Source organism: Cebus imitator, unplaced genomic scaffold, assembly GCF_001604975.1.
Source record: "Cebus imitator isolate Cc_AM_T3 unplaced genomic scaffold, Cebus_imitator-1.0 Scaffold170, whole genome shotgun sequence".
NCBI classification, from domain to species: domain Eukaryota; kingdom Metazoa; phylum Chordata; class Mammalia; order Primates; family Cebidae; genus Cebus; species Cebus imitator.
The window spans coordinates 3951415-3965703 of record NW_016107485.1 but is presented as its reverse complement, the minus strand read 5'-3'; the positions used below and the strand labels follow the sequence as shown (position 1 = coordinate 3965703).

General features: G+C 54.7%; 2 protein-coding genes across 2 annotated transcripts in view; one reads left to right on the top strand and one right to left on the bottom strand.

Annotated features, from left to right (window-relative positions):
• Window positions 1-3392: 3392 nt before the first annotated feature.
• ATF4 (activating transcription factor 4) lies at window positions 3393-5836 on the top strand. Its single transcript, XM_017544571.2, has 3 exons — window positions 3393-3890; window positions 4502-4819; window positions 4923-5836. The coding sequence occupies exons 2-3, from the start codon at window positions 4594-4596 to the stop codon at window positions 5750-5752; spliced, it is 1056 nt and encodes a 351-aa protein (XP_017400060.1). The 5' UTR covers window positions 3393-3890; window positions 4502-4593; the 3' UTR covers window positions 5753-5836.
• A 6604-nt stretch (window positions 5837-12440) lies between these two features.
• The window catches only part of RPS19BP1 (ribosomal protein S19 binding protein 1), a 4962-nt gene continuing 3113 nt past the window's right edge, over window positions 12441-14289 (bottom strand). Inside the window, exons 3-4 of the mRNA XM_017544573.2 lie at window positions 13178-13275; window positions 12441-12983 (exon numbers count right to left, since the gene is read on the bottom strand). Of these exons, the coding sequence (XP_017400062.1) occupies window positions 12852-12983; window positions 13178-13275 (230 nt within the window). The 3' untranslated portion in view covers window positions 12441-12851. The remainder of the gene's footprint in view (window positions 12984-13177; window positions 13276-14289) is intronic.

Below are 14289 nucleotides of genomic sequence, written 5' to 3'. Positions count from 1 at the left end.
GTCGCAGAGGCCTGCCTTCAGTCACCTGGTTCCTGGCCCTGGTGGGCCACCTGTCCATATTCCACACTTGCTGACTGTGCTCCCTGCACTCCACTCAGGTTGAGAGTTCAAATAGTCTTGAAGGGGAATCAGCTTCAGGATTGAATGACCCAGGAGAGTTCCCAAGGGGGTTTCTGTAAATAGAGACTACTGCGTATGTCCAGAGCTCTCTGCCATGGTGATTCCTTGGGACTCTGACCTGGCTGAGAACTTAAGGCTGGGATTTGTTAGAACTCTGCCCTTTTATCTGAAGCTCAAGGCCAAGGAGACTTATAGGAGACTTAGGATACAGCTGACCTCTGCACCAGGCTCGAGGCTGTATCCCTTTTAGATCTCACTTACTGTAAGTGGCCAAAATACCAGAGATGTGGGGTCTGTGGTCAGCTGCACACGAGGTGTGATCTTGACATTTTGGTCACCTGTAGTCTTTAAATTCTTGGTTCCTGGGGCCAAGTCCACAACTTGCCTTCTAGTCACTTGCCTGCCCGTCAGTGGTGGTTGATGTGTTGGCTGGTAGATTTGGAATCAGTCACCAGTCTTTCCGTCCTGTCTTGGCTAAGTCTATATAGGTAGAGTCAACTTAGCCCTGAGACCCAGAGACCTGCTGTCCTTTTTCTCCCTGAGGGAGGAAATGAAACTGGGGAACACAATGTCCTTCCATAGCATGGGAAGAAGAAAATAAAAATCTTTCCAACAGCTTTGACTTGTGTGTGGCGGATCAAACATTTTCCTGTGGGAGTGGTACTGGGTCTCCATTTTCAGCTAGGGGAAACCTTTGAAGTGTTTGAGCTAGGTCTCTATAAGTGAATGTATGGGACAAACTGCCACTGGAGTCATTCTTCCACGACCTTTTCAGTGTCAAAACTGGGGCAGTGTTACTGTAATTCTTAACCATCTGCACGATCATCCATCAGGAGGTAGGCTTTTTTCCCTTGAGACGAGTCTCACTGTGTTGCCCAGGCTGGAGAGCAAAGGAGCGATCTCTGCTTGCTGCAACCTCTGCCTCCTGGGTTCAAGCAATTCTGCTTCAGCTTCCCGAGTAGCTGAGATTACAGGTGCCTGCCACCACGCTCAGCTAGTTTTTGTATTATTATTTTTTTTAAGTAGAGACGGCTGTTTCACCATGCTGGCCAGGCTGGTCTGGAACACTCAACCTCAGGCAATCCTCCTGCCTCCACCTCCCAAAGTGCTGGGATTGCAGGCATGTCTTGATGTCCTGTGGCTCCCTAGATCTGCCTTTGGAAGATGTGATTAATAGCTCAGGGATTCTTACAGCATTTGCATGAAAAGGCTAGACAATTTCCTTTTTTTTTTTTTTTTTTTAAGACAGGGTCTTGCTCTGTTGCGCAGGCTGAGTTCCAGTGTTACAATCACAGCTCACTGCAGCTTGGAACTCTGGGCTCAAGCAATCCTCCCACCTCAGCCTGAGTAGCTAGGACTACAGGCTGGAGCCATTGCTCTGGAACCAGCTTCAGTGTATCTCAACACGCATGATTCCCCAAGGAGAAAGAAAAACCATACTTTCATTCCAGCATCCAGTATGCCTGTGTATACTGGTTGTTTTAAAGTTGTTGGTTTCATCTCAGTAAATAATAGTGAAGGGTCCTCTGAGGCACCAGGAGGATGTGATGAAGATAGTGACAGAGGTCAGGGTAAGGAAACCTGAGTTCTATGTCTGGTAGCAGCAACAGCAACCGTTATTGGTTACACGTAACAGGTGCTGTGCTAAGTGCTTTACATGTATGATTTCACTTCATGGGGCAAGGAGACTCATCAGAAACTGAGGCTCAGAGAGGATAAGTCAGCCAACATGTCCCAGCCAGGATTTTTTTGCGTGTGCTCCCCAAAATGTCTTCCAACTCCTACCCCATACTCCTTCCACTGGGAGCTGCGTGACTATGAGCAAGAAGCTTCATCCCTTTGGGCCTCCGTTTACCATTAGGAAGGACTTCTTGGGCGAGGTTGAATGATCGCAGCAGATGGCCTGTGGTTATTTAGAGCAGTGCTTCCCCGGTTTTTTGATATCACAGCACTCATAGAAATACTTGTGTGGCTCAGTGAAATGAAGGCGGAAGGTTTCCACCTTCGCGGGGCCTGACTGGAGGGAGCTGAGGGACTATGGTGAGGTTTCTTGTATTCTTAAAACAGACTACACCTTCCCAACGCACAACCTCCAGCCAAGTGGCCGTGGGTTCCCAGGCGCCACTCCTCCCAGGGCCATGAGCGTGACTGCTGAAAAGCAGGTTAGGCTGGGGAGTTCAGAATCCGGAGTGAATCGAAACTACCCCAGAGAGACGGCAGCGAAGAAAATCCTGTTCCTAGGGGAACAGAACGGAACCTGAGGCCACCAGAAGTTCCCCTCTGATGCTATTCCATAGCAGCCTTGCACTTGAGCCGGATGAGAATTGTAAAAACCCAGGTTGGGCGACAGGATGGCGCGTCTTCCCGACTCCTTTCCAGAGTTTAGGAGGAGCCATGCAGACTCAGCCGGCCTTTGCGAGCAGGTGGGCGGGGATGGGGCGCCCTCTTTTTTTTTTTTTTTTTGAGACGGAGTTTCGCTCTTGTTACCCAGGCTGGAGTGCAATGGCGCGATCTCGGCTCACCGCAACCTCCGCCTCCTGGGTTCAGGCAATTCTCCTGCCTCAGCCTCCCGAGTAGCTGGGATTACAGGCACGCGCCACCATGCCCAGCTAATTTTTTGTATTTTTAGTAGAGACGGGGTTTCACCGTGTTGACCAGGATGGTCTCGATCTCTTGACCTTGTGATCCACCCGCCTCGGCCTCCCAAAGTGCTGGGATTACAGGCTTGAGCCACCGGGGGCGCCCTCTTAAGACCCCTTCAGCCTCCCGGGGACAGCACTATGTCGGCTATGGATGGGGTCTCTGGAAGACTCAGGCTTGGTGCAGGTAACCCCGCCGCTTCCGCAGGCCAGAAATCAGCGCAGCCTGCACCGAAGGAGCGCGCAGGCTGGGAGCGGCGGCGAGGCCGCTAGTGCGGACCTCCACTGAGGGCGGCGGGACCGACCGCTGTGGCCAGGCCTTAGGCCACTATGGGTGGCACCGCCCTAAGGCCGCCTGGGGGCAGAAGTCGGAGCGGTTGTGGCGGGCCAGCAGGCGGGCGGGGCTGAGACAGAGCAGACAACCCCGAACCCTGGCCCTTCCCGCGCAAGCCCTGGGCTCCGTCTCGCAGCAACCACCCACCTAGGACCCTGAGCCAATAAGGGCTCGAGGTATATATGATTCACCGCGCCTGGGCCAATGAGCTCGACGCGCGCTCTACGTCAGCACCTCGCGCGATAACCTGGCTGCCTCGGCCTTCACAATGAAAACCCCCTGTGGGAAAACCACCTCTCCCCGCCCACTGCGCCGACACCGGAAGCGAGGCGCGTCTGAGAGATCACTCCGCGCTCTGGCGGCAAAGGTAAGTACGGACTCTTTGATCATAGAAGCTAATAAAGTAGTGCACCTCTCTCCTTTCGTGAGGCCATAGAAACAAACTCCTTTTCTTGTCACAGCTGCGCCCCGGACATAGGTGGTGGGGGCGTCAGAGGGAACCTAGCGGGCGGGAGGAGATGGTCACGTGGCCGCGGCGGAAGGATAAGCTTGTGCTGCGTCCCCGCTGAGGCGAAGTCTATAAAGGGCGGCTGGCGGCGGCCGCGGCCATTTCTACTTCACTGGCTCCTAAATGTAGTTCGTTTCGCACGTGCGCGCCTTCCCTCCTCCCCGCTTGCAGGGTCTAAGGCCACCATGGCGTATTAGGGGCAGCAGTGCCTGCGGCAGCGTTGGCCTTTGCAGCGGCGGCAGTAGCACCAGGCTCTGCAGCGGCACCCCCCAGCGGCTTAAGCCATGGCGTGAGTACCGGGGCGGGCGAGCCAGCAGTGCTCCCTGGGTCGGGGAGGGTTTTGGGCAGGCGGGGCGCGGCATGGGGCCGGGACGGTGCCGCCAAAGGGGAAGCGATTTTACGAGCGCCAAGGACGCGTAGTCTCTGCTTGGGTGCTTCCGAGACGCTCGCGTGCCCGGTACCGGGAAAGCGCAGCTAGATGCCGGGACTGCTTCCCCAGGGGTCCCACCGCTCTCGTACCCCGAGACGTCTCCCCAAGGGTCCTGAGGGTCTCAAATGTCCCACCCACGAAACGTGGCAGAAGCCAAGATGGCGGCCGCAGGGCGGCGCCGCAAGCGTGAGTCACGGGCGGGCGGTGGGCGGGGCGTGGCCTCCCAGGCCGTATTTGGACGCGGAGACGGACCGCCTTCCTCTTGGCCGGTGAAGGAATGGCCGGGCCTCCGTGATCGTCCATTTTGTGGAACCTGAGCTGGAAGCGCGCGCGGGGGGGCCGGGGGGGAAGATACATCTGCCCTGTTAGTCTCTAGATGGCCGGTTTAGCCGTCCCGCCTCTTAAGTAGAAAGATGAAATTCTCAGATCAGCTAACCTCTAATGGGACTTGGCTTCTGATTCTTATTCAGGCTTCTCACGGCATTCAGCAGCAGCGTTGCTGTAAGCGACAAAGACACCTTCGAATTAAGCACATTCCTCGATTCCAGCAAAGCACCGCAACATGACCGAGATGAGCTTCCTGAGCAGCGAGGTGTTGGAGGGGGACTTGATGTCCCCCTTCGACCAGTCGGGTTTGGGGGCTGAGGAAAGCCTAGGTCTCTTAGATGACTACCTGGAGGTGGCCAAGCATTTCAAACCTCATGGGTTCTCCAGCGACAAGGCTAAGGCGGGCTCCTCCGAATGGCTGGCTGTGGATGGGTTGGTCAGTGCCCCCAACAACGGCAAGGGTGAGTAGGCTGTCACCAGCTACATCGTCCGGGTGGGATGTGGGGTTAGGGGCTTGCTACCTTGTGTCTGACTCACTGAGGCCATCACTCATATCTTTTGCAGAGGATGCTTTCTCCGGGACAGATTGGATGTTGGAGAAAATGGATCTGAACGAGTTTGACTTTGATGCCCTGTTGCGTGTAGGTGACCTGGAAACCATGACAGATGAGCTTTTGGCCACGTTGGACGACACGTGTGATCTCTTTGCCCCCCTAGTCCAGGAGACTAATAAGGAGCCCCCCCAGGCGGTGAACCCAATTGGCCATCTCCCAGAAAGTTTAACAAAACCCGACCAGGTTGCCCCTTTCACCTTCTTGCAACCTCTTCCCCTATCCCCAGGGGTCCTCTCCACCACTCCAGATCATTCCTTTAGTTTAGAGCTGGGCAGTGAAGTGGATATCTCTGAAGGAGATAGGAAGCCAGATTCCACTGCTTACATTGCCATGATCCCGCAGTGCATAAAGGAGGAAGACGCCCCCTCAGATAATGATAGTGGCATCTGTATGAGCCCAGAGTCCTATCTGGGCTCTCCCCAGCATAGCCCCTCTGCTAGGGGCTCCCCAAATAGGAGCCTCCCATCTCCAGGTGTCCTCTGTGACTCTGCCCGCCCCAAACCTTACGACCCTCCTGGAGAGAAAATGGTAGCAGCAAAAGTAAAGGGTGAGAAACTGGATAAGAAACTGAAAAAAATGGAGCAAAACAAGACAGCAGCCACTAGGTACCGCCAGAAGAAGAGGGCGGAGCAGGAGGCCCTCACTGGTGAGTGCAAGGAGCTGGAAAAGAAGAATGAGGCTCTAAAAGAGAGGGCAGATTCCCTGGCCAAGGAGATCCAATACCTGAAAGATTTGATAGAAGAGGTCCGCAAGGCAAGGGGGAAGAAAAGGGTCCCCTAGTTGAGGGTAGTCAGGAGCGCAAGGTGCTTGTACATAACGAGTCTCGCTGTAGCTGTGTGTTCGAATAAATTATTTTGTAGTGAATACTTAGATGTGTGTATTTTTTTGGCGCAGTAACCAAGTGAAACCGCAACCACCCACCCCATGCTGGTCTTTACTATCCCTGTGAAATCTGGGGGAGGAGGGCAGTGTAAAGCAAGATTTGTATCCAAGGTGGGATTTGCTTATCCTTAAGGTGTAGACCATAGTGGCTGATGACTTTGATGGGAGTCTAGAGCCGGTTGTGCAAGCTGGGTCTTTTGGCCAGAGCTGAGTCTGGTTAGGTAGGGAGGAGGTTCAAAGGGAGGAACAGCCTAGTTCTTCACCTGTGTGTTCGAGGCCTTCATGCCGACATCTGTCACATAAAGCCCTGGGTAAGGTCGCACAGTCCTTGAGATAAGCACATAGGATTAGGTTTCACTTATAACCTAAACAGTTCTGCAGAAGCATCTGAGAAACAGCTCCTTTTGGGAATTGCTGAAGCAGGACACGGGCTGGAGATGGGCCTCGTTTCTCCTTACCAGGGTGTGAAAACTGACATTCTGCACAGGTTCTGGCTAGAGCTGGGCACAAAGGTGACAGACAGTGAAAGCTGTTGTGCCTGTTGCTACCTAAACTAGAAGACCTGATGTCCTCGGGTCATGTTAGGATGGAGCAGCACTTAGAAGCCATGCAGCCTGGCTGCAGTTTCAGACTTCCCCGTGGGTGGAAGGCGATTCCTTTTGTCTTCGGTTGCGGATAAATGCTTGAATGCAAGGATCAGCCCAGCCTGGGCAGGTCTGGCATTTTGTGTCTTTGGGTATCAGAGTTTTCCTTCTGTGGAAGGTGGTGTAGACCAGGTGTGCCGGGGAATGTCTGGGAGGATAGTGAGGGTGAGTGCAGCCCAGCCACTGCTGTAACAGCACAGCACGCGTGTCCCTTAATCCAGTCCCTGCAGAAATCCAATGGGGCAGACACCACACTTGCTCACTGCAACCCCTGCCTCCCAGGTTCAAGTGATTCTGATGCCTTAGCCTCCTGAGTAGCAGAGATTATAGACGCTTACCACCACGCCCAGCTAATTTTCATATTTTTACTGGGGATAGGGTTTTGTCATGTTGGCCAGGCTAGTCTTGAACTCCTGACCTCAGGTGATCACCTCCCAAAGTGCTGGGATTACAGGTGTGAGCCACAGCGCCCGGCTCACCCAGAAGGATTTTGAGCAAAGAGGTAGAGCTGGGATTTGAACCCAGGACTCCATCTCCAGTCTGGGCTCTTCATTTTGCCTGTTGAGCTGGAAACAAATGGCCTGTAACGACCAGCATGGTGGGGCCCACATGGCCAGCATAGACCGTCACCTGAGAGCCAGCTGTGGATGGCATGCATGCAAATCGTTGCGGAGAAGTTGCTTGACGCACCAGTGGGAGTGGGCATCACACATGGGTCTTGGACCTGGTGCTCTGAGAGGTCTTTCCTGCCGAGATTCTAGAATTCTCCAAAGGCCATGGGCTTCCATCCACATCCAGGTTCTAAATAGGTGTAGGATGTGATATCAGAGTCATCCAGTGCCAGTGGGGGTCGGCCCTCATTTGGCAGATGAGAAACTGAGGCACCAAGAAGGGCAGTGCAGGCCAGTGGTGTGAAGCCAGGATGCTGGGGCTGTGCCCTTCCCAGGCTCCTGCAGCTCAGGCCTCCCAGAGCCAGAAGGCACCAGCTCAGGCCACAATGGCTTTGCCTTCCTCCCTGACCTCACCTCCTCACCTCACTGTGCTCCAGGCTTTTCTCCATCTGTCTTAAGGTGGGTTCTGCCTCGGAGCCTTGCACTTGCTGCTCCCCCTGCCTGAGAGTTTCCCTGGGCTGCCTCCCACCCTGTGCAGTCTGATGCTACTGCAGGAGTCTTCCAAAGTGACCTTGCTCATGTCCCAAACTATCCTTTGCCCCGTTGTATTTTTTTCGTAATTTTTTTCTCCATTATCTGTATACAGATCCACTTTCTTCCATTCCCTAACTACAATATAATCTCACTCTATGGCAGCAGATATTTTGCTGTCTTGTTCATTCCTGTATTTCCAGGACTACAGCAGTGCCTGGGAAATAGCAAAAATGACTGTAGCTAACATGTTCAAAGAGCTCTGGGGCTCTAGGTGCCTTCCAGTGATGAGCTCAGAGTCCTCCTGAGAGGCTGAGGAGGGTCTTATGACTCTTCCCCTCTTGCTGATGCAGCTGAGACCCAGATTTAGGCACCCTTGGGAAGCCTGGCCTGGGGGTACACACTGGCCCAGTAGCAGCTGGTACAGGCAGTGATAGCAACCTGGACACACCGCTGGATTTGGCTGGGCAGGTGTCTGTTCCAGAAAGCCCCGCACAACAGGGGTATAGGAAGAGGGGGCAGGGATGGGGCTGATGTCCGGCCACCACCCTGCATGTGGCAACTTGTGGCCCCTGCCGGGCCTTGGCTAGCCCAGCCTTGGCTGACCAGGTCAGAGGTGGAGCTGGGCTTTATCCAGTGACCAGGGACCCAGGGGATAGGAAGGGGCCTCATAGGCAGGAGTGGTCAGCTCTCAGCATTTTCTCCTGCTTTGTGTCAAGGACAAGGCTGCAGCTTGTGGAGAGCAGAGAACGACTTTCATCTTTTCTTTTTTTTTTTGAGACGGAGTTTCACTCATGTTACCCAGGTTGGAGTGCAATGGCGCGATCTCGGCTCACTGCGACCTCCGCCTCCTGGGTTCAGGCAATTCTCCTGCCTCAGCCTCCCGAGTAGCTGGGATTACAGGCACGCACCACCATGCCCAGCTAATTTTTTGTATTTTTAGTAGAGACGGGGTTTCACCGTGTTGACCAGGATGGTCTCGATCTCTTGACCTCGTGATCCACCCGCCTCTGCCTCCCAAAGTGCTGGGATTACAGGCTTGAGCCACCGCGCCCGGCCGACCTTCATCTTTTCTACAACTATTCCTGTGAGCCAAGTAGATAAACAACCCTTGCAGTGAGCCGAGATTGTGCCACTGCACTACAGCCCGGCGACAGAGCAAGACATCATCTCAAACAAACAAAACAAACCCTGCCCTCATGCAGCTTTGCTTCTGATAAAGGAGACAGAGGGACCCTAAAAAGAAGAAAGATGTGACACAGCAGGTGGGTTGGGCGTGGGCATCTGGGCATGCTCCTTAAGACGGGTACTCAGCCACAGGGGTCAGCCCGCAGGGGACTGGGCTGGGATTGGCAAGGAGAGGCGGCCAGAATGTGGGTGTGAGGGGACCCCCACAGCAAGACAAAGGAGGGCCCATTTCCTGAGATGGGGAAAACCAGAGGAGGAGCATGATTTTTATTTCAAAGAGGTCAGGTAGAAATAAGTCCCTGGCCAGGTGTTGTGACTCACGCCTGTAATGTCAGCAGTTTGGGAGGCTGAGGTGGGTGAATCACGAGGTCAGGAGTTCAAGACTAGCCTGGCCAATATGGTGAAACCCTTCTCTACTGAAAATACAAAAATTAGCTGGGCATGGTGGCGCACGCCTGCAGTCCCAGCTGCTCGGGAGGTTGGGGCAGGAGAATAGCTTGAACCTGGGAGGTGGAGGCTGCAGTGAGCTGAGAGTATACCACTGCACTCCAGCCTCGGTGACAGAGCAAGACTGTCTCAAAAAAAAAAAAAAAAAAAAAAAAATCAAAAGTCCCTGCAGTGACACCACCCAAGTGCCGAACACCCTTGCCCAGGTGCCCTGTGAGGGGGGGTGGGGGCTCTCAGCCTAGTTGGGGGACAGAAGGTAGACGCTTAGACCAAGGAGAAAGTGGCAGCTTCAGGAGAAAGAACAGGGCCTCCCAGCTGGGCTTTGAAGGGTGGGGAGAGTTGTGGACCTAGAGAATGGGAAGAGCACCCCATGAAAGTCAGCCAGGCAGGGAAAGAACACTGCACACACTGAGTGCCACAGTCCCACTGCCTGTGCGGGAAGGCTGGGCCCAGGCTAAGCTCTGAGCCTGCAGCTGGGCCCCAGCGGAGTCCCACGGTGCAGTCCGGGCCCACTCCTGCCTGGCGCCCTTGGCCAACTCCTCCAGTAGCAAAGGCGGCCAGAGTGTGGGGGCTGAGCAGCCTATCCCACTGTATAGAGCACACAGGAAGCCACAGCTGGGGCCCTCCCCTGGGTCATGGTGTGGGTTCCTCAAACCCTGCTTCCCCAAACCACCTGTGATGCAAATGTTTCCAGTTGCTTTCCCACCCCTCCACGATGTCGAGACTGGGTAAGGCTTCCTGCTCTGTCCTGTTAGCCCTGGGTTGAAGTGTCAACTCAGTGTCCTCTTTTATCTTCTTGGAGACAGGGTCTTGCTCTGTCACCCAGGCTGAGGTGCAATAACGCCATCTTGGCTCACTGCAGCCTCTGCCTCCCAGGCTCCAGTGATCTTCCCACCCCAGCCCTCTTCCCACAAGCAAATGGGACCACAAGTGCACACCACCACTTCTGGCTAATTTGTGTTTTTTGAGATGGAGTTTCTCTCTTGTTACCCAGGCTGGAGTGCAGTGGCGTGATCTTGGCTCGCGGCAACCTCCGCCTCCTCGGTTCAAGCGGTTCTCCTGCCTCATCCTCCCAAGTAGCTGGCATTACAGGCATGTGCCACCACGCCCAGCTAATTTTGTATTTTTAGTAGAGATGGAGTTTCTCCATGTTGGTCAAGTGATCTGCCCACCTCGGCCTCCCAAAGTGCTGGGATTACAAGGCATGAGCCACCATGCCTGGCCTCAATTTTTGTATTTTTTTGTAGAGACAGGGTTTCACCATGTTGGCCAGGCTGGTCTTGAGCTCCCGACCTCAGGTGATCCACCTGCCTCAGCCTCCCACAGTGCTGGGATAACAAGTGTGAGCCGGCCAGGCACAGTGGCTCACGCCTGTAATCCCAGCACTTTGGGAGGCCGAGGTGGGTGAATTACCTGAGGCCAGGAGTTCAAGACCAGCCTGGCCATCATGGTAAAACCCCATCTTTAAAAAAAAAAAAAAAAAAAAAAAGTGTGAGCCACTACGCCTGGCCTCAGTGCCCTCTTATTTGGGCCCTGTTGGTCACCAGGTCCTGGCCATCACGGTCAGTACCTCCCCAGCCCCCCATGCGGACACACCCTCTCTCCTCCAGTGCTGCCCCAGCTCCCTGCGGCCTTCCAGCCACCTGCACCAGAACTGCTCAGAGTGATAGTTAAAAGACAGACTCCTCTGTCCTGTCCTTGACCCACTGGACCAGAGTCCCAGGGGTGAACACAAATGACTGTCACCCAGAGGGAGCATGGACACCCAATAGTGCTACTTGACATAAATGTAAGATTTGTTGGGAAGCTCACAAGTGGCAAAGCAGCAGTACCCCAGCTCCCATCCTCCTCCTGGGGCAGTGCCTGTCACTCTGCACTCAACCTAGGGAGGAAGCAGGAAGAACATCTGGGCGATTATGTAACAGGGGGCGTGTTCTCGTTAGAAAGGTGCCCTGGGCCTATGGTCAGCCTATTCTTCCAGGCACTAGAGGCTGAGTTGGCTTCTTGTTAAACTGCTTAAAAGACGACAGGCATGAGTCTCCAAGGATGTCCGAGTTTCTCTGCTCAGTGGGGTCCTGACAGCCCAGCAGGCAGGAAGAGGCCCAGTCTCTTAAGGTCTGGGTCACAGCACACTTCCCCGCTCCTCTTGCTGATGGAGGCCACCTGGAGACAGGACCCAACTCCAGCTCTGCCCTAGAAAGATGTGTGGCCCCTCATGTCCTTATTTATGATGGAACACTGGTTAAAGACCAGGAACAGACCACCCAGGGCAGTGGGGGAGCAAACGCTCTTACAAATAACAGGCCCCAAGGCAGTGACATCAGGGAACCCAGGGAGCCAAAGCGTCACTTCCAACAGGCCTGGCCTCAGGGGACCCAGCCGTGCCCTCTACCAGCAGCAACAGGGAACCACTACACCAAAGGAGCCCTTAGGCTAGGGAGAGAGGTGAGAGCTCAGGAGACAAAGGGAGCAGCCTGAAGGCTTCCCAGGTCCCTTCCCCTGATGCCCCCTGGCAGCTCCACTGATGAAAGGACTCCTGGGCTGGGCTCTGACTTCTCACCTCTCCTTCTCTGGTCCCACCTCTGGTGTTCACTCACAGTCATTCAGCTTGTCTGTCTTCCACCTCCTGTTCTGTCTTCCACCTCCTGTTCTGTCTTCCACCTCTTGTTCACACCCCATGCCTGCTGGAAGGGTCCTGCCTGCCTCCATCCTTCAGCTCAGGCACACACCTGAGTGTGAAACCTTTTCTTCAGGTTACCTCCTGAAGTCCCCTTTACTGTCCCCTCCCCACCATGGCAGGCATTTGGCCCCACCTGGTGAAACATTCTGCTCAAGGCAAACTCCATACTCTCCAGGTATGGGCTGAAGCAGCACCACTTCCACTGCCGGGCCTGGCCACCTACACCAGAATTGCTTCCAGCAGCCATTTTTGCCTTAAGTCACCTTCTCAGCTGTGGTGGCCGCCCCCAGAGGAGGGAGGCTCGCCTGGTGTAGGGCAGCAGAGGTGGGTGAACAGCCTTCTGACGCATGCCTGCTGGGACTGGACCGGAGGACTTGTGACCCGGAGCTCAGAAACACGCTGGGAGATGGGGGAAGACAGGGTGGCGCTTTGGTGCCACGGGAGATGGAAGACGTCCTGTGAAGTGGGTCAGCAACACACATAGCTCTTGTGTTCACATTTATTACAACTTGGAAGCAACACACAAGCCTTCCTACTCCTGGAGGTGTCATCCCCAAGGACCCAGGAAATAGCCTTGTTTCACGGCAAAGAGCCCAGAGTCCCCACTTGGGCAAAAGCAAACAAAACAGTTACGTTCCTTTCCGGCAAGTGCAGATCCTCTTCCCACGCCTGCAGAAGCCAGCTCCGGTCTGTGTGTCAATCCGCCCCAGGACTTCCGGCCCGCCAGCTCCATTCCAGCCTCCACGCGGCTCCAGCTCCGCGGCTTCCTCGAGCCAGGCTGGTCCTGCGTCGCCATCTGCTGGCCACGCGTGCGCAGCACGGCCAGGTCCTGGGGCCAGCAGAGGAGTCGGAGGCTGAGGGGCCTGAGCGCCCTTCCACCGTGCCTCCCAGGGAGCCTAGCTGCCGAAGTATTCCTGCTGGAACTTCTGGAAGTCTTCCTCAGTGAACACGGTACCCTCGGCCTTCTTCTTCTTGGTCTTGGCCACAGGCCGGTCGCAGGCCTTGCGGCCTCGGTTCTGGCGCAAAATCTGAGGGTGCGGGAGCGAGAGCCCATCATTTCAAGAGCGGAGGAGGCCCGCGCAGGTCACGGGGGAGGGCGACGCAGCGCAGGGCGGGCCCAGCCTGCCACCCCACGCTCAGGGTTGAGACTGCCATGCCCTAGGGGAATAGCCTCGGCTCTCATCTCCTAGGTTCCTCCCCATCGCCCGTCCCCTCAACAGACCTGCTGGCTCACAGACTCAGCCACGGCGCTTCTCCCACTGGTCAGAAACTTCAGGTTTACTTTGAGGTGGTCTCGACACTCTCGCTTCCGGTACTCGTCTGTGGGTGGCACGCAAGGGGCACCATTTCAGATTCACTCCCCCTCCTGGAAGCATTCTTGGTCCCTGGCCCATGGCCCTGCCAAAGACCTCATCGTCCCCTTCCCAGATTATTACAGCGGCTGGGCTCTTCTCCATCAAATGCACGCTCCACACAGGTCCTGCTGACAGCCCCAGGCTCTCGGCCCCCCATGTAACCTTCCCAACAACTATGTCCTGAATACTACTCATGCCAAGGAAGCTGCTCCGGAGCTTACGCTTCAGTGAGAAGAGAGACGAAGGACAAAGGACACAGCTTATTAGAGGCGCATACATTTTATGGAGAAAAAACAGGAAACATAAAAGGGGAATTCCAGGGGTGAAGGGTACAATTTTATTTTATTTATTTATTTATTTTTGGGATGGAATTTTGCTCTTGTTGCCCAGGCTTACTGCAACCTCCGCCTCCCAGGTTCAAGTGATTCTCCTGCCTCAGCCTCCCCAGTAGCTGGGATTAGTAGCATGTGCCACCACGCCCGGCTACTTTTGTATTTTGTAGAAGAGATGGGTCAGATTGGTCAGATTGGTCCATGTTGGTCAGATTGGTCTCGAACTCCCGACCTCAGGTGATCTGCCCGCCCTGGCCTCCCAAAGTGCTGGGATTACAGGTGAGAGTCACCGTGCCTGGTCAGTGCAATATTAAATAGGAGGGAGTGAGAAAGTCTCGCGGAAATGACACTGTAGCAGCCTTGGAGAGAGCTGTAGATATTCTGGGGAAGAGCATTTGTCTAGGTGGAGGGAGCACCCAGTGCAAAGGCCGTGAAGCAGAAATGTGTCAAATGTGTTTGAAAAATAGAAAACAGGGCCGGGTGCGGTGGCTCACGCCTGTAATCCCAGCATTTTGGGAGGCTGAGGTGGGTGGATCACAAGGTCAGATAGAGACCATCCTGGCTACATGGTGAAACCCCATACTCTACTAAAAATACAAAAAAATTAGCTGGGTGCAGTGGTGTGTGCCTGTAATTCCAGCTACTCA